This window comes from Falco naumanni, chromosome 4, assembly GCF_017639655.2.
Source record: "Falco naumanni isolate bFalNau1 chromosome 4, bFalNau1.pat, whole genome shotgun sequence".
Lineage (NCBI taxonomy): Eukaryota > Metazoa > Chordata > Aves > Falconiformes > Falconidae > Falco > Falco naumanni.
This window is the reverse complement of record NC_054057.1, coordinates 34,825,450-34,853,320: the sequence shown is the minus strand read 5'-3', so window position 1 is coordinate 34,853,320 and position 27,871 is coordinate 34,825,450. Positions and strand designations below refer to the sequence as shown.

Sequence of the window (27,871 nt, the reverse complement as noted above, 5' to 3'; positions counted from 1 at the left end):
TACACATCAGTACCTCATCAACATACTCTATACTCCTTTCCCAAATCAAAATATACTTTACTGCATCAAAGAAATCAAAAAAGACAAGCACATGGCCTTTAAGTAAAGAAGGCTGCAGGAATGTATTACCTTACTCATCATATATTCATAGATAACTAGTATGTGCAAGTTTACATCAAAATATGGCCACTACTGGCCATAGCCAGACAGTTCACGGGCTTTATAGTACTGCTGAGAGGTTTCAGTAAGGTTTCTGGAATAGAAATTCAAATGCAGAATTACGATGGTATAATAAATAGTCAGTTTATGAAGATTTTAAACCAGAATTGCTTATATTTTATCTTTTAAATAACAATTGGCTTTGGTTTCCTAGTCAAAAAGGGCAACAAACAGACTTCTGTCTTCATAAAGAGCATGATGCTAATCAAGTCAATCTGCAGCACATGTCTTTCTTGTTTGACCACCCTTATGTTTAAGTTAGCTTTAGAAAAGCAGCCCCCATGCCTAAGTACTTAATAAAAAGTTGTCCTGGGTAAAGCATGTGTTTTTCAGTAAGGTGTTAGAAATTCTTGTGGTTTCTGAAGAAGCTTTTTTTTTTCATTTTTCCAAGCAAGATGTCTGATCCCATTGTCTTCACAGTGATGCTTTGTCTGACTAAAATCTATGGCTAACAGTGTTGTTTCACCACACAGCTGGCCACACGAAGCGAGCAGCAACATGGTCTACCTTTACATCATACAGGTGGAAAAACTCTTACAGTAAGTGAAAAGACTTAAAATACTTAAGTCATGCAAGTTCCATCAGACTGATACAACCTGGACTGATACAACATCACCTAGTTAACACTATTTTCAAGAATAATAAATGCATTTAAAAATTGAAGCCCTTGAGTTAGAAACAAAGGCATAACTCAGCTTCTCTTGTCTGTTCTGCTTTTTGTTAACAGTCACGATATCTTTGGACTGCTGGTATATTTACAAGACTCAAAAGGTCCAACTGTTGGCTTGACAGTAATGAGTAAGATTCCCATTGATTTAATTAAGTAACACCCAGCACCACCACTATTATAAGCTCTAGTAAGCATCTCTGCATAGCTATGAATATCTAAATACCATTTGAAAACCAGACCAAGGTCTTAGAAATGCTTAGAAAAACATTCAGAATTGACTAATATAGACAAACTATCCAAATCCCACAGGCAGGAACAGAAATCACTAAATAGCTAGGGTCAAATTCCTCTTCACTCAGAGGGCCTGCAGCAGTTTGCATCACTTAGCCTTATTCAAATCCTCAAAACAGAGCTCGCATTAAAATATATCAAATGACTGCAAGGCAAATAAATACAATCAAGGTCACAGAAGGAACAGAGCTGCCAAATAAGGTAATAAAGTATTTTCCTTTGAATTACAAAGTTTTGGTATAGCAGGTGAATTTTTAATAGTACACTAACGACAGAAAGCTCTTATTTCCAATAGCATTGTCAAAATGCATCTTAAAGATCACTTAAGCTTTAGGTTTGCATAATTTGTTTGGTTTTTTTTTTAAAGCAGAGTGCATGCAGATTGCTTGCAGCTCTTTTATTTGAGGGATTATTTCAACAGCCTATTCTTGGGTAGCCGACTTGTAATGTTTCAACGTGCGAGCAGAAGGATCAGTAGCTTTAACCCATCTTGGCATCCAGTAGTGGGGCAGCCAGCTGCTTTGCCCCGAGTAGTGCTTTTCAAAGATCTGGCGGTAGTAATAACTTTCTTTTGTTTTAGGAGGATTGAAAGGATATTTCTCTGCTGCCTTTTCCAGCAGAAGGTCATCAACCTACAGACAAAAGCAAAACTCAAGTTAAGGCACAAATACATTTAATTTTTTACAAGTCAATTTGCTGCAAGTTGAAGATATGCAAGGATTCACCCACCACTGAATGGCCATAGTTGTTTTTTTTTTAAAAGTCTAGTCTACAGGCAGAGGTTTCTAACAGGTGAGTTTTGGTCATAAGCTCCCTTGATCTCTATGAATACGTAACTATTTTCAGTGCTTTTAATATTTCTCTCTGCGTTATATGTGAAACCTGTGGATAACTGGCTAGCTGAAAAAGGTCACATAGACACAGTCCAGCTGGCTGGACAAAAATGCACATCGCTCTCAGATTATCTGAAGTAAAGCAAAAATATAACAGGAAGATTGCGGTGGGAAAAGAATGTTGCAGGTGGGAACAGATAACTACAGAAGAGAAACTAGGGGCAGGCTTGGTATTTAGGCAACTAACCAATAATGAGCTTAACTTTTGTAATATGTATGAGCTAATTATAAGAAGGCATAAAAGGTGACTGTAAGGTACAATAAATGAAGTCTGCTGATCACTCATATTGAGTGACTGCGTCTTCCCTCCGTCGCAACAGAAACCCATTTCTGTTTGGGTTATAATCACCTTTGTTAGTAGGCTCACAAAAACTTCTTTCCTATACTACTCTTCGCTGTGAATCAACCGAAAAAACTTAAAGCAGTCTTTTTGCGCTACATAAGTGGCTTCATGGTTTTTTTTTCAGCTCACGGACAGCTGTAGACTTTGCTTGTATAACCAAGCTCTTTGCAATGGAAGACCTGGGATGCAGAGGCAAAGATGCCTGCAGTTGCTAAGTTGGCTAAGAAAGGGAGGATGAACAGTTGCACCAGGAGACAATTTCTAAAGCAGCTTCCACTGCCAACATGCTGTCTTAACTCCTCGCAGCCATGAAAAAAATTTGCCCCTACTACACCAATACAGGCTCGGCACAGGCAGCACAACACTGCTGCCCGACCTAACTACTTTCTTGCCTATGGATACAGAGAAAGAAAATGAGAAACAAGCAGCTGGTGGTAGGACAGACAAGCACCCGTCCACAGACTTGACTACACATATTTCTGCACAACAAAGCTCAGAGCTCTGGTGTAAATTGAGTGTTATTCTTTCCTCTCAATGATTAAATTGCCTCTGTACACCAGAGATTATTATCCTTTGTCCAAAGCTGAAGCGCTGTAAGTCTTCATTGGTTAGCAATGCAAGTAGAAGCTTTAAAAAGCAAAAGGGCTTAGCTAGGCATGGCTGGAAAAACAAATGACATGAACAAGAAAGGACATTATAAAGTCATTATGCTGTTACTCAGCCGCAGAATAAGTTCATGCAAGTGCCTTCAGCTGAAGCAGCTGCTTTGCATGTAACCTAGAAATTGTGTGCCAACACACAATCTAATTTGAAATCCAGATACTTAAATGATGTTCATTTTCCTTACACAGTCATTTTTGTCAGGCTCCAGCATTTCTTTGTATCTAGGATTTTAAATGCCTTTAAACAACTCAGATAGCGAGGGGACTGTTGTTTTAAGTTTATCTTGCCCCTCCACCACAAAGTTACTGTCATACCCAGATCTACTCTCCCAGCTAAGCAGGTGAGCTGTCTCCCCTTGGCAGCCATACCTAGTACACCTAAAGGTGAAAGACAAAAAAAAAAAGTGGGGGGAAAGAGGAAAAAAAATAAAGAGGAAAAAAAGAAAAATAAAGGAAAAAAAAAAAAAGAAAAATAAGCGGTATGATTGTACCTGTTGATCAATATAGTCCTGAAGAATAGAAAACCAGGATTTCTTTATTGATGCTATACCATCACTGAAAGCTTCTTTGGGTCTCCAGAGTATTTCTTTGGGAAGCAAGTTGGAATCTTCAAAGGATTGTCTTAAAAGGTATTTTTCAATTCCACTCTGTGGAATTGACAACAACAAACAATGTCATGGGTCTTGAGAACTGCAGGAGAAAGACTTAAGAAATTGTTTCCTTTCCGAAGGTCTGGTCAGAAAAGAGTTCCCAGTAGCCCAACAATCCAGTGAAATACTTAAGAACGTGCTTGACTTTGAGTAAAGGACTTAAATTCAGCACTTTGGTCATGCTTAGAACACGTATCAGTGAATTTGTGAGCTTACACTTGGGTCCAACCCTAGTTTTACATACCTTTGGGGTTCGCAGTTCTGCTGGTAGAGATAAATAATAAGACGTAAACCGATGATCCAAAAATGGTACTCTCAGTTCAAGACTAAACAGAGGAAATAAATAGAAGAGATACTGAATTAATCCAACAAGTCATCTACTTACAAATTCCATAACATCCAAGCTTTCCCTGTATTTCACAAACACAAGGTTTTCTGCTTTTACTTGGAAGAAAATTCACTTGCATATTCATTCCTATCTACATTTAATTTAGCAATTTAGAAAGTTACGTATATGGTCTGCACAGATTAAATAAAGACCTCAATGATTTATGATGCCACCTGCTGGACAGCTTGTAGTACAATGAATTTCAAGACTATAGTCCTGCAGGATTTGCAACAATCTTTGTACCATGTAAGCAAAAACACATCGAAAAAAAACCCTTTTGCCCCCAGAGAACTACCAAGTCACTCACCGGGATTTGCATCAGCATTTGTAAAGGTGTCACAGAACCAAGCAAAGATTTCTGCTACAATTTCTGAAATCAATGTTTGTCTGTGTTTTCAAAAAAAAATGAAAAGGACTCCACATCGACACCATTAAGTTATTGACTACTGATCCTGCAGCATTTGCACAAGTTCTCTCCTATACCAGTGGCAAATAGACACATAGGAGTCTTCCTGCTTATATTCTCTTATGCACACCATGGCTTCTAAGGACACTGGAGGCAACAAATAAGATTACAGTAACTTCAGTAGGAAGTTAACTGTGTCTTCAGTAGGAAGAACCCCTCTCAGTGCTTCCTCAAGAGACATGCTGCCCAGCTTCGAAGTCAAATGCAGACTTTATACTGCATTCTAGTAATTTCACTGTCTCTGTAGCTTCTCTTCTGATAAAAAGCATCAACTACTTCAGATAATACCCACCTTCCTTACCTAAAAAAAAAAAGCATTATCATTTAGCAATCAAGTACTGAGGCTCAATTTCCACATATACTGACAATAGTTGCATTGCAAGTCTTTCCCTACAGTTATTTTTTTTTCTAACTGATAAAGGTACTTTAATAATTTCCTCTCTACTCTTAATTCCTGTCCTTTTCTCCATAAATCTGAACTTCTTAAGTTCAGTTTTAATATGTTGATACAAGGGTTCTTTCTTCCTATCAGAGCTGTGAAGCTGACCCCAGCTTCTCTTCAAGAAATGGCAACTCTCCAAAGAAAAGCAGGCAGAGTGTGATATTAAACAGCTTTGAATATGCAGCCAACCTTTCCAGCACAAAAAAAAAAATTCTGAGGGGAAATGGCAGGTCTCCTGCACTGTGTCCATCTTTTATATAGTAAAGAGAAACATAACGGGGTAAGTCATATGGCAGCATCATGTACAGTGAAAGTTTCCCAATAGGTAAGTCGTTTGCTTTGCCAAAGGTACCAACTTTTTCTCATCTATATCCAGCTTCCCAACAATATTCTCCTTTTAATTCACATATTTCTTTAGTAAAATAGTGCTATTTTCTGCAGTGTACAATTTGGTAATTCTTCAAGGTATCAGTCACACAGACTGTATCCTAACATCTCTTCAGTACAGTCAGCTACCCAACTCAATGCACAAACTTTTTTCTTTGTTTTTTTAATTCTTCAGATGCATACTGATTTGATTCTTCTTTGTTTCAACATCAACAAAACCCAAAGTCAAATCAATTTTGCCTTCCTTCCTTCCTTAACTCTGCATATTTGTATTTCTAATTCACTGCTTCTATAAAGACCAGTGTGCAATCCCAGACAAATGCTCAGCCGGCAACAAAGTGGGCCCTATAGTCACAGAAGACTGGATTAAATTTTACAGTGTGGTTTTCTGTTGCTCAAATTCCTTTAGGCTACAACTTCAATTTCATCTTGGGATACAAACCCCCAGGCGTCTTTTGCTTCAGAATCAAAAGCTGCTCTAAACAGATCCAATTAATCAAGAGGTACTGCAAGCAAATGAAATCAGATTCACAGATTCATTCCTCCTCTATCTTACTGTTCAGAAACAGCACCCAAATCCATTGTCTTTGCTCATCTGCTGAAACTCTTTACTAAAACATTGTCCGTAGCATTCACAATAGTAAGTTTGTCTAGTAGGGTTTAGAACAGAAATGTGATTGATGATAACTCTGAAGAGCAGACTTGCCAGCCCTTTGGACTGTGAGCCCTCAGGCTGTTTCCCATCCATTGAGAGCACAGGGAACCCCGAGTGTCTGCGCATACCTGGAACGTTAGCAATGCCTGTTCTGCCAAAGTGGGTGGTGTCTTGAGTTAAGATACAGAGCTCAAGCAGATCATGGGAGTGCACCCTATTTGCTACTACTACTCTGAAGACCGATGATCATCTTAGAGTAGTTTAGACCCAGACAGTAGGAATAAAATTATCCAGCATCACAATATTCTGAATCACTTTGTAATTCAAACAGGAAGAACAAGTCAACAATTAACTGCTATAATTTCCTCAACAGCAGCAGTACTTTTAAGATCTTCTTAGGGTTTGGAATCACATGAGTCCCCAGGATCCAAGAAATTACCCGTGTGCCGCAGTAGTTCTGTCCGCGCGAAGTACATCAAACAAGTACAGCTCCTTCAAAAGCCTCTCACTCTCTTCTGCAGCTTCTTCGGGAGATGGTGCCTGTAACCATTCAAGCACAGACTTGAAACAGCTGCAGTGAGGGAACCGTTACTTGCTGTCCTGTGTTTGAGGTGTCATGGTCACTGAGTGATCTCAGAATTAGCAAAGACTACATACAAGAAATAACAGTATCAGGAATTTTTGAAGTTCAAAAAAGTTATTTTTTAGATGGTTAACTTAAATCCCTTAGAATTTATGCCACCTCAAGAGAATGTCTCAATAAATATACAGCTGTGACCAACCCTTAAACATCATACCTTGAACTCTCTATAGAGATTTTCTGTTGAAGGAGAGAACAAGCAGGCTTCCTGTGTAGGGAATATATTTACCTTATGGAAATATATATATCCTTGTGTCAGCTCATCTGACCCTTCTCCTGAAAAAATAACCACACTGTCCGTTTTCTTCCGTATATATTTGGAGACAAGATACATACCTTAAAAAAAAATTTAAAATTACTAAAATACAGCTACGTGTATGATGCTATATACAGCTAACAGTTTAAATGTAGTATTTCAGAAGTTTGTCTCCTACACTACTTTTTTCTGTAGCAAAGAATTGCAATACACTAAAATAACAGCTCACTGTCATTTAAAGCCACCAACAGCCATATTAGCTAGAGTGCTGCAAATATATCTAAACTGTGTAGTTACACTTGGCCCTCAAAATCTCAGAAACACGTGTCTGTCTGTAATCCTGGGAACGCTGGAGGATTCCCATGGGAACACAAAGAGGAGCTGTTCTGACTCAGTTTGGAATTAAGCACATGATTAATCCAGCACAGTTCTGAACAAACCATTTAGCTTTGGAGAACAAAACTACCAGCAGAAATTGCTGTTTAACTCTCTGCCACTGTGGGTTGAACAGGATGAAGCCTTTTTTTTCAGTTTTTTTTTAAAAGAATTATTTATTAACCAGAATTATGCCTTCCCCTCATTGCACCTTTCCAAACAATATGCTTTTATATCAAAGGTATTAGAGATCTAATGAAAATGATCTAGTTTATTATTTTTCATAGTAAGCAGCAATCACAAAGAAAGATGGTAGATGAAAAGCTGGCTTTATTTTTTAAAGAAAGACTTCCAATATTTAACATTGTAAAATCCTATCTTCATGTATCAAATTCCACGCAGGAACCTAGGTTTTCAAAACTGTGTTGCCTATTCGCCTTACTAACTTCACACGCACCCCCACCCCCACCCCGCAGTGTTTTAGGATGACACAAGATTAACTGGGTAAAGTATCAGTTAGCAATACACAGAAGGTCACATTGGATGAGGCTTTTTCACCCTTACGAGGCTGGCAAACCTTTGTAAGAAGCTGCTGGTGACTGACTTAATTTCTCAGAATCACACATACGTTGTAAGAAGTCTACCTGGCTTGAGCACACATTACCATAGGGTGACAAGAAATACTTCACTTTTGTATTAAAATTATGCAAGGAAAGGGTAATTATAACGGTTTTGCTATAACAACATTCAGTACCTCAGATAACCTATAAATTTTCCCCCTTCCTCCAAGATTTATACTTATCAGAGCAGAAAACCTAGACTTGTAGATCTAGTGTTTCTTCTTCATGTAACTTGTTTTTCATTCCAAAGCTTCAGGAACAGCTCTTGACAATTGTTTTGTACAGTTGGTGACTTTGAAACTAATAATCGTTTTTGCCTCAGCGTGGTACCAGAGGGAGCAGAACCTGAGTCCCGGTTCCGAGCTTCTGCAACAGCTAAAGGATCTAGCAGATGACTACATGATTTTGCATAAAATTTTGAGTGATATAAAGCAAAGATTGTTCTTTTAAAAAGATCTTACCAATAGACGCTCTTATTGTTGTTATATCATAGGTTTCCAAGGAGAAGATAACCTCCTCTATTGCCTGAATTCCTTCTTCAGAATTAAATATTACCTCATGATGTTCACTGCCTATATGTGCTGCCACCTGTTTGTAAAAGGTCACAATAATGTATTGCTTTTCAATTAAAACACTTTTTAAACATACGTTGTGTTTAACACACACACACTGAGTGAAAGCACTGATTTCCTTCTGCCAGTGAGAACCCTATGACATTAGGCCAAGAAAAGAGGATACTGTAGCAGCCCCTCTGACTTGCAGTGGTACATTCACCAGAGGGAACGCAGTCTCCCTAATTAGTGTTTAATCATGATTACAACAGACCATCCAGCTGCTTGTCCAAAGCACAACAGAATCTGTAGAGGCTCTAAATACTTCAGATATTTGCCCTGAAGAGAACAAGTAGCTCAAAAGCAGTAACAATACCTAAAGGGTACCTCAGGTGTCAAACAATTTGTTCAAGGCTCTTAATTCAGAAAGCTAATGATTAACTTACAATATTTAACATATATATAAATGCTGTGGCATAGGAACTATGGCATGGAGATTTACCCTAAAACCCAGAGGGAGAATTAAAGACAACTCTGAAGTACCTTCCTTCTGGTAAAAATGAATGCGAGCCCGTCTGAGTCTTCCAAATGCAAGAGAGAACAGTTAAGACTCAATTATCTCTTTTGTAAGGTTTAACTGAGCAGCAAATAGCGTACTAAATGATTTACTGCAAACTGATTTACATTAGCAATAAATGAATACTCAGCGTTACTATTAATACCATACCATGAAGTTAGCACCATTAACATGCACTGTTTAGCATTCAGCAGCTCAGAACAAACTGAAAGCAATGCTTTACTATACCTTTCTGGCAGCCAGTAAGTCGGGACTGTTTTCCATTCCAATTGCAAAGGTTTGTAATGGATAATTGATGTTGATTTCTTTCATCAGTTTCAGAAGAACAGCTGCAACCAAGCTGGAATCTAAGCCTCCTGGACAACAAAACAAATTATTTGGTTAGGTGGTTTTGGGGTATTTTTTGTTTCTGCTGAAGGACACTGAATCTTGATAGTGGAATCTCATGAGCGGGCTTCATTTTTAAGCTGTGCAAACCCAAGGTATTTCTTGTACGTGTACACATTTACCTCTGCTTAACAACAGAATCAGGCAACTTCAGTGGAACGTCTTCACTAATAGTTGTTAGTACTTTTGGTGTCAGGAGCATCAGTGAAAACCCTTAAGATACACAGAAAATATTCTAAAAACATTGTACTACTACAGAACATGCTCCTTCTCAACTCCACTATAATAGGATCTATTCTCCATTTCAAAACTGCTCCCTTATCCTCTTCTTACCTACACATTTGATAGTCCACTGACAGAACCATGTAAATTTTTTTGGTTTGCTGTTTCGATAAAAAAGAATTAAGTAAAAGAACAGCGCATTTAGTGTACGGATTCCACTATTCCCCAATAATTTTTCAAAAGTATGTTTCACACATTTTGAGTGGAATTAATTTTTTCAACATCACTTCAAAGAGAAAAGTTTCACTAGTGAGATTCTTGGGGTTTTTTTTCCTCCTTTCTCAAGAGGATGACAGTGGGAAGCTTTGAACAGTTGGGAAAACCAACACAAAATAAAATCAAGAGATGCACAAGCTGCCTGGAAGGCTCCACCTTCTTACTCTCATGAGCTAGTTCTGCTAATCCTTGACTAGTTCTCCTTGTTGCTCCCCTTTGAAGTACTGAGCAAAACACAGTATCTGTTCTCTCACACCTGCCTGCAGTTCTCACAAGCAGGAGCCAAAACAGTCTTCTCTGTTTCCTACAGTCTGCATGTGTTTTTTAAGCTGAATACATTAGCATCTATTGCCACCCTGATACCCTTTGTGGGCATGCTACCTTGTAAAAAAAAATAATCTGTAGAAGTTACAGGCAGTCTGAGAAGAGAGCACAGAAATCAAACCAAGAGCTTATGATGTGGAAATCAAGAAAATCAAAACATGAGTTCCAACTGTGAAGTTGCAGAACTCCCTCCATAATTGGAACCAAGAGCATTTCTCCAACCGTGATGCTCCAAGCATACTCAAAATTGTGAAACACTGAGATACTCACGGGCACTTAATTTTGCTACTAACACATTCTGCATATGCATCTGAGGAGCTGGTGACTGTCTTCTAATTTGGTATCTGAGATTTGGGATTTGAACAGGTTTTTACTGAAGCTGGGATCTTGCAACTCTGCATATCTCCCCGTTTCATTTACACCCTTCCTTCTTTTTATGATGCCACAGTAAGGAAATGGTCCAAGAGCATCTCCTAGGCAGTTAGAGTTTATGATAAATGAGTGTGATTACTCATGTTCAATGAATGCATGAACAGCATATCAGAACTCTAAGCACAAACCTACAGTAAATAAGATGTCAGTCCCACAGCTACAAAGCCTTACCTCTGTAAAGTACCTCTGCAACACTGAACCACTAGCTCACAACACCGATCAGCTAAGTTAGCTTGTGGTACAGTAGGTTGTTCGCTATTAGCTCGCCTGAGAAAAAGAGTGTAGCAAATCATTTTGGTCTGGATGGTCCCCTGTAATTTGGTAAAACAAGGGCAGTCTAGGATGGAGGCTAAAGCAAAGAAGGCGACAAGCAAGAACTTCACTTTTTACAGGGATATGAAACACGCTAAGGCTTTTTTCTATGCTGAATCTGTGCAAAGTGAATATAATAATTACATTTTCTTTTTAGACACCTACCTAAGCATAATTCTCATATATTTAAGTACATATTGGGTGATGTTTAAGTAAGAATATTGTATTTCTTTCATCTTAGTTAAAAATGGTTAGTGTCTCAACAGGCCAACACTGCAGCCCACAGTAAGCTTTAAAAGCGTAAGGCTTTCAAGATATTTGTAAACTGGAAAACTTCATAACAAATTAACAAGTACTCTGCTTTATAAAGCAAATGAAGATTCAGATCACTTCAGGTGCATCACAGCAGAACAGCCAGTATACCTTCCTCTAACTAGCAGAGGATGGGCAAAAGAGAAGATACAGAAACATTGTGATTCTTGCTACTTACCTGACAGAAGACAACCAATCCTTCTGTGAGCCATCAAACGTTTTCTAACAGCATTTTCAAAGAGAATACGGATGTTGCTCTTCACCGTTTCAAGATCAAAGCCTGTCCAGAACAGAAAAGATGGGGGGGGGGGGGGAACATTCCAAGAAGCGTTACTGAGATTTTGTTGGATTATGCTATTAGGAAACAAAGATGTTTGTCTGGATTTCCTTTGATAATGACAGCATGCAAATTCATCTTTGTACATGATCGCCTACAAAAACAGTCCTAAAGTCCCTACATTATAAATGTTTTCCCAGGGTTTTTTATTTAAATAGCACTTGTTTAAACCAATCAAGGCAAATTTTATACACAAAGATTATATTTTTTTCACTTTTTAATCAGAGTAAGTAGCAAATGCTTTGCTGTACTACCTGAAGGCAGAGTTTCCACTGTATCATAGGCAACGTGGTGTGGTTCATCTTTATAGCTATGAAATTTTACCAATTCCACCGATACAACCTTGCCAGAGGGCTTTAAATCCAACACTTCATAATGACCCGGGAGAAACGGTTCCACTTTAGGACACAAGGATGTTGAATGCTTTAAGTTGATAAGTCCTACAGAGAAAAGAGGGGGTGGAGGGGAAAAAAAAAAAACCAAAAAAAAAACCCACAAAACACAGTTTTTTACTTTGATAGTTGCAATATACAAATATTTTCTCCAGATATTAAATTTGGTATTAAAAAACATCATTCCGACTTGGAGTTTGCCCTGGCTAAAGAATGATTCTGCTTCTGGCAGGTTGCACACATAGATCTGACCATCTCAAGCTGAGGCAGATAGAGAAAGGAAGTCAGCAAGTTTTACTAATTGGTGAGCAGCAATTTATCCCTATGAGCTTTATGAAGAGAAGAGCACTTTTCAAACTGACTACATAATATCCAGGTCAAGGTGTAATATGTTTATGAGAACTCAAATGACAATTAATTTTAAATACAAAATGAGTTATTAAGTGTAGTCAAGCTAACAAAGGATTTGTAATAAAACTACATCACTGAAGCAATTGCTTAATAGAAATTGATTTAGTGATTTCATAACTCACCAGTTCCAGACTGATCTACACCATTGCTAATGAATGCCAAGAATCAGGCTTGTAGACAAATGTCATTTCCAATCCTCTTGTGAAAAAGCATGTTTTGCACCTGCTGGTCACCTGATTGCTCCTTGAGGAACTCTACAATGCTGAATGGCTGCTAGAGAGGGACCAGTAATTCACTGCAATGGTTACAGGACACAGTCCCTAGGACTTTCACTTCCCTTCCTCCTTCCCAAGAAGCAGAATGGTACAGCTTTCAGTACTAGTACATAGTACTACTGTCAGAGGAGTCAACTTAGATTGGAGTCAGATAATAAAATTGACATACAGTAAATGGGAAACACACAAGTAATTGTAAAAGTCAGTTTTAGCCAAAGTGCATTTTAGGCAAAAAAGTCCCTTTTGGCACTGTTTGGATTTGTTAATACAAGCGTCAAAACTAGAGATAATTACTTAAAAAAAATGAGGAAGGGGAAAAAAAAAGAGAAAAAAGAGAAGAGTAGTGAATGTGTCATCTCAAAGGACAAAAATCACCATAAATAAATTAACTGTCACTAGAAAACTACCCAATGATGCAGGAAATTTCTGTAGGGTTTTAAAATTCTTGGCTTTTACAGATTAGCAGTTCCTGTGGCATTATTTCTCAGTTCACCAAGGAGCACCAGGAACAAATTCTAATATAATTTATTGTAGCATAAATCTAGCCTAACTCTATAGACTACATTTAACTTTTGGGTAATATAAAACATCTTGGGCTCAATACTGCTATGATTTCAGAACACAGAATTATAAAATTAAATAAGCAAGTTATTTTAGCGATATTAAAGACAATTAAACATCTTAAGAGATATACTGTCTATGGTTTTTGGTTTAATAATGTGTAGTTCTCATACTACTAAATATAGTTCATTTATTACTGAACTTAAAGTTCACTTTCTCTTCACACTTAGAAGAAAAGCCTGAAAAATAAGTTTGTCTCTGACAGCAACAGCTAAGATTATTTAGGCACTAAACACAACTGATTTTACCTTTTGCCTCAGAACAGACACCCAAAAATCCATCATCAGTCAGCACTTTAAACAGTGGTCTGACTCCGTAAGTATCTCTCCCCAGAAACACTTTTCTGTTTGCAGTGTCCAGAAGGATGAAAGCAAATACACCATCTAGCATGGATGCTGTTTGTTCTATTCCTCCTCTGTTGTAAAGATGAAGGATAACCTCACCATCCACTAATGTTTGATATTCAAATCCAAACTGCTTCTGCAACTAAGAAAAAATATAAAGAAAACCCATGAATAAGCATTTGCAAACACTAACTGCTTATTAAACAATTACATGAATGGTGTTCATTTTTCAATTAGTAAGAAAGCTTTTTTTTTTGTAAAATCACAGTTCAAAAGTTATATAAACATTTCCGCCAAAGAAGGAAATTATACTTTTGTGTTTAAAGTATTACCCGGGATCATCTCTCAGACAACTCAGACTGACTTTGCAGTCTTAAGAAGTCACATTGTGGCAAGATTTCAGAGATACATTTCTATCTGAGGATGTCAAACTGCAAACCCTTGACCCTGGTCTTCAGAAGTACTAGCGTCCCCATCTCCCACAGACAAATGGCAGAAGCAGTCAGCCACTGCTTCTAGAAGACGACCAGAAACAGACACATCATTTATTGTAGACTCAAATCACCGGGTGCCACTTTCTTATCAGATAATAACAACATTTACATAAGCCTCACCCTGCCCCAAAGCACATAGACACCGGTAACATCTCTGCAACGTTTATTTCTGAAGTACTTTGGTTTACTTATGCCGTCACTGCAATTCCTCAGTGGGTTTTTCTTTTATGCACAGGTAATTTCTTTCTGCCTAATCTTGCTCCATTCCTCAAACTAACCTTCTCACTCTGCCTGTGCAGATGGAGTGGGGGAAGAAGAAATTAGCTGTCAGACCAAATACTCTTCATGTTCTTGTGGTGCTACTCTTAAAGTCCTTTCAGTATCTACCAGACAGTGGGAAAGAGGGGGTTTGAATAAAACACTAACAAGCCAAGAACACACACCCCCACACCCACCCCCCAAATCAATTATCAGCCTTCTAGCTGAAGTTCTTTGGGCTTAATTGTTATTTATGTGGTAGTCTTGGATCAAACTGAGTCAATATTAACATATGAAACAAGGCACCTGTTTCACCAACGATCCTTTCCCAGGTAGGTTTCAGCCACAAGCCTGAAAGAAAAATCTCTTTTTGAAGAAAGAAGGTACATAATGTAGTGAGAACTGAACAAATTCCTGCAGATAGCAAGTTTTGCATAATTAAAGTCCCCTTAGGACTGTGTGTGTTTCAGGACTGAAAGTAATTCTTACTGCTTTCAACAGCAGCAGAACCACAACGCATTGGTACAACAGATTTCACGTGGGCAGGGCAAAGTGTATCTCACCTTTCAAACAGCCAGATACTTGAAGATTGGGGGCAGGGGGGAACGAGGAAGTATCTCCTGCCTATTCTGTAAAATTCCCAATGATAGTACTGATGTCACTGACATCAGTGACAGCAGCCTGACTGACTTCAAAAAAGTGATGTTGGAAGTACTAAGCACGTTATTTGTATGTTTCTGATACTACCACACTCAGTTTGTGATTCCTTTTAAGCATTCAGTTTCAGCGTGATTCAGAAGTCACAATTGTAAGCCACTTTATACCCTAAATTTAGATGATTTGAATCACCTCCCTTTACAAGTAACACAGTGCAGGAGCGGTCTGCAAACTAGGACCATGCGCGGCAAATCAGTTAGCTGAGGGGAATGTGCTCGAGCTTGTCTAGACAACAATTAACATGATGAGGCATGTTTACAGAGCACAGGGGAGTGGGAGACGGATGGCGCCAAGGATGGCACCAAGGAAAGATAACACCTTGCTGTTAATTGATGGTAGTTAACCACCAATCAGGGATTGCCTAGTATGCAACGCTTAGCTTCAAGAACCAACCTGTTTAAAACACGCACCTTCTGAAAGTGTATAAAAACTCGTGCTTCTGTACAATAAATTGACATTTGCTTGCATCAAGCTGCGTCCCGTCTCTTCATTCGCCGCAAATTGGTGACCCCGACGTGATGCGTTTAAGGATCTAATGTGAAGGGCTCTCGAATCGCCTATCTGAGCGACATGCAGCGAATCCCACAGAACTTTGAATGATCTGCTGAAAGGAAGCAGGAGCCGGCCAGAAATCCCTCCGGAGTTGAGAGGTGAGCTGTGGGAAATCCGTAACGGGGAATCAGGCTTCGTCCCCAGAAAAAGACGTATATGGACTCATGAAGGGTCTTCTAGTCAGATCCGGGATTCCGTGCCTCAGTCTCCTCAAATGGTGACCCCTATGGTGGTGTTCCGAAGCCTTGGAAGAATAAGGACGGAACTGGTCGATAAAAAAGACAGCTCGTGGAAGAGGGGTGCGTTCCGGAGGAGACGGCTTGGCTGTGAACGATCGTCTTGCTGTCTGGACCAGGCGGACAACCTAAACCCCGAGGATAACACCTGTACTCATCGAGACAGGTGAGCAGCCAAGAAACTTTAGAGACTTTGAAAGAATGAAAGTGTGTACATACAGCAGCCGATTGTATGATGCTGCCGCGGAGGGGAACTCCGTGTTGGGAGTGCATTTAACATCTTGGTGGCAAATTCTGACTACTCTTTGCCAAGTGTGGACTAATTCTACTAATGGTGCTAAACCAGAGGAAGCTGTAAATTCCACCGACAGCACGACTCTTCTCAAGACACAGTCAGCGATGGCGATTCTGTCCACACCTCCTCTGCCCCCAAAGCTTCTGTCACTGACTGCAGCGACCCCCACAACACAGGACCAAGCACGGGAACAGGGCAACTCGGACAATGATTTCATTGACACTGATAAACCTTTTGATCAAGGTCCTATAGATCTGGAAAAGGAGCTAGACCTTTCCCCCACCCCCTTGTCTCTCCTGATGCATTGATTGTATTTTTGGGGAGGGTGAAAGGGAATCTGAGGGATTGGTGGCAGGAATGCAAGTGGGAAACACTTCAGTGATGGGTTTTGGGAGTCGCTATGGCATGTTCAGTATTTTGTCAGACAAATCAACCTCGAGTGGCAGCCTGTGCAATACGAGGCTGTTAAAGAGTTAAGCAAAGCAGTGCGGGAAGGGAGGATTCATAATACATTTGCTATGTCCCTTCTTGAAGTGATGGCAGAGCTTTATACACTCACACTGCATGACTGGAAGTTATTGCTTTGTATGGTACTAACTGATACAGTATATGATGTGGTTATTTGATTTTTGTGAGCTATGTGTAGTGGCCTTGACTGAAAACCTTAATCGGGGAATTGCTGTTAACTATGAGCAGTTGGCTGGAGAAATTAACTGTGCCGATTCTGTGACTCAGGCAAGGTATCCCAGGGACAACTGTTTGCAAATGAATGAGATGGCTATTAAAGCAGTCCGGATGCGGGAGTCTTGCCACAGTCTTGCAGGGTCCTAGAGAGTCACTAACTTTAATACTAACTTGATTGATTGGCTTCAGAGTATTTTGCAACAAGTCGAGCAGGAGGAAGCTCAAGGGATGCTTTTAAAACAACTAGCTGTGATAATGCCAATGAAAATTGTAAATGGGCAACTTTCACAATCGCAACCCCAACGTGTGTCAAATGATTGTAACACAGAACTCACAGCAGACTGTAATTCTCAAGCTGAGTTCTGGAATGCAGCATAACAGATTTTTGCTTCTCTAATCTCTTCTGTAAGAATAGTACACGCTCTTAACTTGCTTAGTAAATTAGGCTGCTAGCTTGCTAAACAAAGTAATACTACAAATACTGTTCTTTTTTTTCTGGCTTATTAACAGATGTTGATTCTGCCCATCATATGTTGCTACAGAACCGAGTTGCTATTGATTTTTATTAAAGTATATAAAACTCAAAAGCCTTAAAACAAAGATCTGCAGCAGAGCCAGGGGCGGGATGCCTTTGGTCTCTTCTCACGGCTGGGAAACTTTGGGCCACGACTCAAAAGTATTACAGGATTTATTATAATTATCTTTAACCACCTTATTGATGTTTGCCTTATGTCTCCCATGCTTTTTTTTTCCTGTATTCAGTGTTTAGTTGATTGTAACATAAATCAGGTCATGGTCACCCAGCTACGCACACCCTTTGCCTCGTCGCAATTAACAAGCAAAAAAGAGGGTAGAGAATGTCTGAAGAGAGATATAGGAGAAGAAACTGGGGAATATTTGACCTAACAAGGGATGAGAGAACAGCTAGGTATTGTGAAGGAGAATAGGAAAGATGAGCATGGTTATCTAGTGTTTAATAGGTGTCTGCATGCTTGTAGAGATATATAGCTACGTAACTGCATGAATGATTTCTGCCCTGAGCCTGGTGGAGCATACAGCTGCGGTTTGTGTCCGGGCTCAGAGATGTAAATAGGGGCTTCTCTGTTATGGTAAAAGTGTTTCTCTTTGCATAAAAAAGAGAGGGAATGAAGGGAATGACCCCAGAGGTATGTTCAGAGAAGGCATGCTATGTTTCGAACTTTTTGACTGAACCAGTTCTTGTTTGGTGTGCCCTTCCACCTATGTATAATGTTAATCCAAAAGAAGATGATATTGAATGTTGATAATTGTCTTTCTGTAGATGCTAATGTAGTAGGAGGCGATGATGGGAACGTATTGTAGCGGTTCTTCCCTTATCCGGAGTAACAGCAGGGAAAGCATTAAAGAGTTAAATCACCTTGTTTGGTAGGCAGTTAAGAATGCGAGTCAAAATTGCCACTGCTTTTTGTTGTTGGTTCAAGGATGTGGCTGTGAGGATTTGGATGGTATGTGCTGTGTGGATTTTAGGCGCCCCATTGCAGCAACATGTTATCAAAATCTGAGAAAATTTCAGCCTTTTTGGCATCCATTCACTCAATTGGCAGTATTGTTTGTTTGCTATTGCCTTGGTTGCTGTCATGTTTGCAAGGGCCCTGCAGAACATGGCAAACCTGGTACTAGCTGTTCAAAAACAAAAAGGGGAAATTGTAAAATTGTACGGAACAGAGACAGTGGGTTATTTTGACACTGATAATATGTCTCAGTTGGTTTTTTATTTGTTCTATTACTTATACCTTGTTCTTACTCGTTCGGTTTCAAAGGTTCTTTTTGTGCAACAGGAAGGGGGAGATGCAGGAGCGGTCTGCAAACTAGGACCATGCGCGGCAAATCAGTTAGCTGAGGGGAATGTGCTCGAGCTTGTCTAGACAACAATTAACATGATGAGGCATGTTTACAGAGCACAGGGGAGTGGGAGACGGATGGCATGGCACCAAGGAAAGATAACACCTTGCTGTTAATTGATGGTAGTTAACCACCAATCAGGGATTGCCTAGTATGCAACACTTAGCTTCAAGAACCAACCTGTTTAAAACGCGCACCTTCTGAAAGTGTATAAAAACTCGTGCTTCTGTACAATAAATTGACATTTGCTTGCATCAAGCTGCGTCCCGTCTCTTCATTCGCCGCAACACAGGTGGCACGAACATCTCAAGCACGGGGACTGAGGCGCACAGACAACGTTCTGCAGAGCAGCATGCCCATCAGGGACATTCAGATGCTTTAGGAAGTTAAGTACAGAGTTGCTGCTTGTTTTGTGCCCAAGAGACTTACTTGAATGGCTCTCAAAAACCCCACAAAGCATCTGCCTTAAGCTGCAGATACCCAAGGACTTTGGTAGTATACTGGAAACATCTCCCTAGTTCTTGCTGCTTTTATAAATTCATAAGCATACATGCTATACATTAATATGAGTGACATATCCCATCTAGATAGATATGCAGAAATAAAAATGCAATACCAGCTTAAAGAACCACCCCAAATAACTGAAGAGCAAGATGGTCTAAAAGCATTTGCATTATAGAGAAGGGGAGGAAGAGGCTTGGAATTCCCCTCCCCAAGAGATAATGAAGAACGCATCATTATTTTAATGTGATCAAACCCAAAGATATAACTACTTACTGCCCTCCTTGTCAATTAAAAAAATGGTTTTGTTAGTATTAAAGACTAAGTATGTTACTAAGCCATCAGATTCACAGCTTATCAAGATGACTTACTGCCTTTTAAATACTAGTAATTTTATAACTTTTAAAATTTTTCCTGATATCCTAGTCCACCACATTTTGAAGATTTTCTGAGTATCTACTAGTTTTGAAAAATAAATAAATAAATAAATAAAAATGCTGTATGATCCATACAACACCTACCTGTCTGAAATTGTAGATTTCTCCATTGTAACACAGCCACAGATACGGGAATTTCTTCACCCGGATAGGCTGCATACCATATAACTGATCAACAACGGCAAGGCGATGGAAACCAAAACAACAGTTGGTGAATCCATTGACGTTCTCAAAACGGAATGCATCGGGACCCCTGTGTGCTATCTTCATGGCACTGAGGCACTGGACAGAGAGGCACTCATCGCTCCCAAACAGGGCCCAGATACCGCACATCGTGAAGCTGTTGGGTCTACCTGAAAGTGGTAAACCTGTTCAATAAAGACACGGATGTTATAAGCAAGAGCTGACACCTAGAAAAGACAGATAATAAACGCAGGCTATTAATCATTTAACTGTCAAGAGGACCGGTAAGAGAAGAGCAGACTTTACTTAACACAAGGTAAAACCTGGTGTGCCCAGAACACACAAAGCAAACTTTGGCCGGCGAGAAATTAGGCTTAAATTTACCTTTAGGCACACTGAGATTACCTACGATTGTTTTATTGCGCACAAATAGAACGAATCATTACCGGCATTGCATGCGATCTGTTGAAGTAACACGACCTCAGCAGAAACGTTAACTGTCCTTTCAGTATATAAAGGGGGCTTATAAGAAAGGGAGAGAGAGGCTTCTGACCAAGGCCTGTAGCGACACGATGAGGGGCAACGGCTTCATACTGACACAGGGAGGGTTTAGGCCCGGCCCCCCCAGCGCCACGGGTAGTGCCAGTGAGACAGGCGTGGAGGGAGCAGCATGGGTGCCGCGCCGCTCCCGCCCGGCAGCCTCCCGCGGCCCCGGCACGGCTCCCCGAGGCGGCAGGTGGGGCCTGCGGCTCTCCGACCCCCCCCTAACGGTAGAGGAGGGCTGAGGCTGATGTCCCCTGCGCCATCACTGGAGCTGGAGGTCCCCAGCCGCAGCCGCACGCTGCCATCAGGGTTCGGAAGGCCACAGAGCCTACAGCGCCGCGGCCACCAGAGGCGCGCCGAGGGGACCCGTGTCGCTCCCTCCACGCCGGTCTCGCCTGACAAGCGATGGCGCTGGGGAGCGCAGCCCCGGCACATGGAGCGGGGCTCTCTGCCACCTGGGGCGGCTTCCGGGTGCCCCACGCTGCCCGCGGCGCCCCCAGCAGCCCAGCGCAGCCACCCGGGGCAGGGTCCCTGGCGCCCCCCCCCCCGCCACGGCCGCCCCTTCCTCCAGCGGCTGCGGAGCCCCCCGGGGCCGCCGGCGGACCCTCACGATCCGGGGCAAGGCGCGGAGGGGCCACGCGGGCTGAGGTCGCCGTCGGGAACGGCGGAGGCCAGGTACCGGCCGCCCTTCCCCGAAGGCGGCCCGGCGCGGCTGCGGGCCCGCCAGCCCGGCGGCGACCCACCAGATCGGCCCCGCCGCCCGGGAGCCGCCGCTCGCCCCGGTGCTTACCCCGTCCCCGCCGCCGGCACAAGGAGAGCTGCAGTCTTTGCGGCCGCGGGTGATGAGGGAGGCGGCTCCCGCCGGGCCGGCCCACCCCCTCCCTCTTCTGGTGAAACCCGGCGCGAAATTTCATCAGGCAGCGCCTCGCGCCGCCGGCCGGGCTGTGGCCTGCCCGCGCGTGCCGGCTGGGCACGCTCCGCGGCCGTTCCCCGCGGCCCCGGCGGGGGGGAGCCGGCGGGGGGGGCTGGTGGGCAGCCGAGAAGCCCGGGGTGTGCCGGCTCTGCGGGCCGCGGTGGGAGCGGGCGCCGGCAGGCCTTGCCGGGCTTGCGGGGGCGGCTCGCCGCCGGCAGAACTCCGGCCCTGGAAAGCTGCCCCAGCCGCGCCTTGCATCATGCGCAGCGAGGGGCGCTGGGGCACCGGCGTGCGGCGGCTTCAAAGCTGCTTTGTTGGGTTTGGCAGAGTGCACTGGCAAAGGTTGCGCCTTTGGAAGCGTTTACTGAGGACTTTGCGTTTTGCTGTGTAAAACTCGTGTTTGGATAATAGACGCGGGGGTAAGAGAGGATTTTGATGCCTACCTGAACTTCGTTATTGGACAGTTCTGCCTTTGAGAGTGCTGAAGTGAATGAAATTCAACTCTGAAGACGAGGATGTGAAGTGCTGAATACAAACCTTAATTCTCCACACATACTTCTGAGAGCCATCAGTAATTTGCGTGCAGTGTGCTTTCACAGCTCGCTTCAGCAGACTTAATGTCAAACTGCAGTGCGGTGGTGCATAAAGTTCTTCAGGTTATGCAGACTGTCAGCAATAACTAACTGTGGTCTGTGTGTAGAATTTTAAAAGGACCTTTAAGAAGCTGTTAAACAGCGATTTTTAGGCTTTAGAAAGAAAAATGTGTCAAAGCGTGCTATGCACGAGAAGTAGACCTCAGTGCTGACCAGGAATAGATGTAGGAGGTTTCTGTGCGGCACGGTTTCACCTGAGCACAGGGCTGGCCTTGGCAGAGGCAAGGCTGTGGGCAGCCTGCAGGTGCCACAGTCCTCAGCACACGCAATGGCACACCGAGTCACCGCTCACAGACTAGTGGTCGTGCTGGGCAACCCCTTATATCTTGGGGTTTTTTTCCCAGAGATCTAAATGTCACAAATTGCGCGTTTTAGAAAACTGCAAGAAATAATTGACAAACATTGTATTAATCTAGGTTGTTCTGGTTGGTTCTTTTGGGGTTTTTTGTTTGTTTGTTTGTTTTTTGTCAAAAACTTTTGTAAACAGCTTTTCTTTACATCTTTACTTCTTTACATCTTTACTGTCCACACAGGAAAAGATTTTTGGACAAGTCTGATCAGGCTTAAGTTGTTGTCTGGACATTTTCATTTTATGAGCAGTTCCTGGTTCATAACTAGATTTCATATGAAGCTTTACGATAGTAAGTCACAAAGTACTTGGTAAAATAAGAATCTTCTCATGGAAAAACTGGAGCAGAGAGGGTGAGAAGCAACTTGCAGAAAGTGGCCTGGTGAGGTTGGGCAAGCACAGCCAGGGAAGAGCAAAACCTCTTAAGTTCTCATTAATGTCTGCATCCTTAGGGCACACCAGGTAACAGCCATGTATTTATTCTCCTCTTTAGTAGCACTTTGAAAAACTGGGGATAACTGCTGCATTTTACTGTCTTGCATGTTTAATCCCCTATTTTAATGGGGTCGATGGGACTAAAGGCAGAAATAACTACACGCAATCTGTTTTTAAACATTGACAGTGTTACTGTTCCGTAGTTACAACAGAGCAGGTAATAACTGCCATTTTCTAGCCTTTTCTCTACTATTGCTAAGTAGCCCATTACAGTCCCTTTACATTAAGTGATGTTCTTCAAGACAGAGTCTTTTTCAGCATATCTGCAGACGGTGCTAGATGTAATTACACCCCTAGTCTCACAGCTCTGCTTTTCGCAGTCACACCTTCCCTCTGGGTTCTCTCCTTCCTGCAGACATTACCATGTGTAATGGTTTTTCCAAAGCATTTTCTTCTCCAGTATTCTCCTTTAAAGTTGATCTTCCCCTCCATTTTTGTTGAGAGGAATTTAAGTTGATGCTAGCTGGATGGAGAGACAGGTTTGAACAAAAATATTGCTATGAGTAGCTGAGACATGTTCTACTTTGTCTCATCAGTTCAGTACCTGTGAGTAACCATCTGGCCACAGGCTAAAACCATTTAAGAATGGCTGAAAAACAATATAAGAAAGTCCCTGATTAATTAAGAAGTACTTGGATTAGTTTTGTTTCTAATCAGCTGAAATTAAAGGCTAAGAGGTTTCTCTGAAGGCAACAGGTAAATGAGTAAATGAAAGGTCAAAGTAAACAGGGACATGAATAAAATGTAGAACAAACTGTTGCAGCTGCATGACTGTTAACACTGAGATGGTCACTGTTAGCTCAACTCTCAGCTGAGCATTGCTCATAACTGAAGTCTGTGCTCCTCTTTTTTTTTTTTTTTCTTTTTTTTTCCCCTCACTAAAGATGAATACCTTTGCTGCATCCATTGGATGGAGTGCCACCGACACCTGGAAGACTAGAAATATGTGAGTTCTGTGAGATCCATGAAATCTGTTTGCAGAGGAGGCAGAACTGAGGGGAAAGTGGAGAGGACAGACTGTGATTAAGAGACGTATGGTGAAGGTCTTTTGCTTTCACAGCAATGACTAATGAATTAACATGTAGTACGTGGGGGTTTTACAGGGAGCAGCCTCCTGAAGGTATCCCTCATGCTTTCTGGCTTTTTGCGTGAGAGAACATGTTCCGTCTGATTTTGGGATGGTGGCTTTCCCAGCTCTCTGTTCCCATCCTTTGCTCTCGCTGGAGCTGTGCAAGAAAACAAGATCTGAAGTAGAAAACAATGACTGGACTTAATATTAGAGAAAGACTTTCCTTTTTCTGTCAGCACCAAATGCATGACCTCTGCAGTTTCTCAGACACAAATTGAATGCCCTTTGTTGATGAATGGATTCATGCACCGTATCATTACGACAGGCAGGACTGTAAGACATCAGAAATTCTATCGATGTGCCTCAGCTCAGCCTTACACCAGCCCTTTGCACGGCGATTGCTAGTGAGTAGCAGTGCAACACAGGCATTCGGCACCCCACCAGGCCATCTGCATAGTCATGGACTGTTAAAGATTCATCACCAAAAAATTGAAGGAAAATAAGGAAAATGCTGAAACACTTTCTACTTTTGAAAAATGGGAGATTTTGGCTGTGGGAATGAGAGGGATGTCTCTTATCTATGCTCTCATGACTCCCTTGGCATCCAGTATCCATTTTTAGCTTGGGCCAACTATTCTCCATCTGGCTTTGAACACATCCTGAATTGCAACTGCAATACTTTTCCTTCTCCAATTCTAACTTGTGTAGTAATGGAGTCATGGGAATAGTCAATTTCAAGTTTCCAGATGCCCCAAGCTATCCTTTTCTCAGCTCTCAGTGACTGAGTATTTATGATGTAAGTTGGGCATAGATCACCAAGAATCCTGTGTTTTCCAGCTTGAAATTTTTCCTTGATGTATTTGCTCCACGACACTTTGCCACACATCATCACAGGCCCAACTGAATCGGATATGCTACTATTGATTTATTTGGGTTTGTCAGCATCCACAAATTACTTCAGTGTTGAAGTCTGTGTACTTTATGCATTTACATCCTCTGCTCCTGAAAGTGTGCTAATAAGACTCTAACGCTATTCTTGGGGCAGGGAGTTAGTGTATGGCTTCTTTTCCGCCAGGGAAGAGTGACTTTAGACAGACATTGCTCCATGATCCAGCATTGTAGCAATAACAGAAAATGAAGTGGCAAATGCTCTTTCTGGAAGCAGCCTGGTGTATTTTCTAGGACAAGGACTGAGCCTGAAAGCAGAAGGTTGTTTCTACTGACGGAGTCACATAAATAATATATTTCATACCCTGGTTATCTTTGCAAATATAAAGGTGTGTTGGATGCATGTACCTTCACCATTCACCAGGCAACAGTTGTAGTGCCAGGTGTTCTGGTAACACACCCCACATCTGAAACATATGGTTGTATGTCAGGGACATTCATATGCAGAGAGCAATCACGTTTTCCTATTTTGCTTTCCCTTCCCCAGGAAAATTGTAACACAATGTGCTCTTAAAGTTGGAGTTTTTGCACTCAAGATCTCAGGCAGAACCATACTTTAATCCCTGTAATTCTGAATATATTTATTTTTCTTTTTTTTGCCCTCTGTTATTTTCTTTTCCTTTGGAAGACATTTAAAGGATATGCAGACTACCTGTCTCTCCTCCAGACAAAATCCACTCTTTCCTAGCATAGAAAGTAGTTGTCTCCCCCACTGGGAGTTCCTATTGCTATAGCCTCTCTTATTTAATCCTTTTTCTTTTCCTTCTGCTTAATAATGTTAAGCTTCAAAACGAATAAGACTTGCTTTGACCTCAGAGTTAGAGGTCACAGCACTGAAGTGGTAAAAGAAAATCTTTTCTAGAGCCCGGGCATTCAGAACTTCAGTAAAGTACTAGGAAGGCATATCTAGTGCAGCAGTGAGAGAGGACACAAAGTAAGGTTATTTGTTATTGTCTGCAGGAAAGACGAAGTGTTTTGCACTGCTGATGCATCCTTTTTTTAACATCCCAGCCTTTCCATTATCCCCTGTGTTTCTTAGCACAGACGAGAAAGGATTGTTGAAAGAGCTGTTGGCCATACAGTGCGCATTGCAGGCATGGCATATGGCATACCAATGGCTCTATTGTCAGCAAGCCCAAGACCACAGAAGAATGAAACATTGCTGACTTTAACTGAATAGTAGTCTTGGCTAATGAGAAGGAATCCAGCGTAATTTATTCTCTTCCTGGGGAGTGGGAGAGGGAAACAAACCACAAAACCAAAGAACTATTACATATGCTTTTTTAACCACTTGCAGATTAAGAAAGAAAAATTAGTAGTCTCATATTGATTCTATAATGTAAAGCGGAATAATTCTCTATGGAGTTTTTAGAGGGGTAATGGTAGAACTACTTTAAATTCTGGTTCTTTTTCATGCAGTAAGAAAGATTAGGTGTCGGCTGAATTAGCATTTAAACTAACTTGTAGTCAATATAGCAGGATTAACTGCAAATTACAATCTTCAGTTCACTTTTTCATTGTAACTCGCTCATTGTGAGATTTTGCCCAGTTCAACAGATGTTTTGTTTAATACCAACAAGATCCTTTTTCATCTAGAATACAGCTAAATTCTGCTGCAAGACATGGTTAGCTGGTATAAAGATGTAACAGCTAAATTCATGTTTGAACATACATAACAGAGACGTAAAATAAATTGGAGTGTATTTTTCAGCTGGAACAACTGGACATAATTCTAATCAAGTTATTTTGACACACTTCAGCTGTCAAATTTTTTAAAGCACTGTATTTAATTTTGATTTGTGTCCAGAAGATGTAAAAAGTGTCCAGTGAAACATGCACATATATGCTCTCCTAAATACACTTAAGAACAATAAAGGAAGAAGAATAAAAAATATTGAACACTGCATGAGGTTCATTGGTTTTTTTAAGAAAGGTCTTTGGTTTATAAAAGACTGAGAAACTATTCTAAAATCTCTGACTGCAGCTGCTTGTTCCCATCACTAGGTCGAGCTATTACCTCAAAATGAGAAACTCACCCTGCTAGTATTGTTACCAGAAACAGAGGTGTAGAACAAATAAACAAAGGTCTGCAATGAAATATCTAGACTAGCAAATGTAACACTTTGCAGGGTGAAAAATAAACAACTGCACTACCACATCCACTAAGCCGTTCTGTAAAAGAAAAAAAAAATAATAGTGAAAGTAATTTTTCCCATTTTCTCACAGAAGTACACACTAAAATAGAGCTCCCTTCACAGTACGTATCGGTGTCGTACTAATTCTGTTAAATTAAGCAGTACTGAACCCTTCAAATGATCACCTTGTTTCTTCATTATAGCTGCCTATTCTGCTTTTTTCCCTAGGAATTAATTCTGAATTCTGTACAGAGGTAAACCTCTGTTGTTGTTACTGCTGTCATATAAACAATTAAAAGGAATGTCTTTCCTCCCTATTCTTCCCTAGCTAGAAAGTCTAACAACAGACTTTTTAAAAATAGCTTTGTCTCTTTATATACAAAGAGAAGGAATTCTTCCTCATTAGAAAAAGAAAACCAAAAAGAGAAGGAAACCAATGCTAAAGGAACTCAAAATGCAGTATCAATTCAAAAGGATTAAAAGAATTAAAACAATTAATGACAGCAAAGTGGAAGAAGAGTTAGTTCTGCATTCAAACTCTTATCAAACAGTATCTCATCTCTTATCACAGATGCCAGATAATAACGTGGGTATTTCTAGTAATTTAACAGGAAAATTTCCAATATGAATTCCAACATTTTTATTAAGTAGTTTTTTTGGTGGTTTTCTTAAAAAAGAAAAGAAAGATGAGCCAACTAAAATCTTCTATCAGCTCTCATAGAAATACAATTATACAAGAATGATACTTTATAGCAGCATTACTTTGAATCTCCTTTTAGCATAGGACAATCTCCTGAA

At 41.0% G+C, this 27,871-nt stretch overlaps 1 protein-coding gene across 2 annotated transcripts; it reads right to left on the bottom strand.

Annotated features, from left to right (window-relative positions):
• Positions 1 to 326: 326 nt before the first annotated feature.
• ASNS (asparagine synthetase (glutamine-hydrolyzing)) lies at positions 327 to 21,399 on the bottom strand. Of its 2 annotated transcripts, none has more exons than XM_040590095.1 (12): positions 21,302 to 21,399; positions 19,870 to 20,153; positions 13,635 to 13,872; positions 11,942 to 12,127; positions 11,529 to 11,630; positions 9,314 to 9,441; positions 8,419 to 8,545; positions 6,936 to 7,042; positions 6,506 to 6,606; positions 3,973 to 4,054; positions 3,570 to 3,725; positions 327 to 1,812 (listed from the first exon to the last, which is right to left on the bottom strand). In XM_040590095.1, the coding sequence occupies exons 2-12, from the start codon at positions 20,116 to 20,118 to the stop codon at positions 1,603 to 1,605; spliced, it is 1,686 nt and encodes a 561-aa protein (XP_040446029.1). In that variant the 5' UTR covers positions 20,119 to 20,153; positions 21,302 to 21,399; the 3' UTR covers positions 327 to 1,602. The 2 variants fall into 2 exon arrangements, with proteins under 2 accessions (XP_040446029.1, XP_040446030.1); XM_040590096.1 differs by having other exon boundaries at positions 19,870 to 20,138; positions 21,302 to 21,390.
• Positions 21,400 to 27,871: the final 6,472 nt, after the last annotated feature.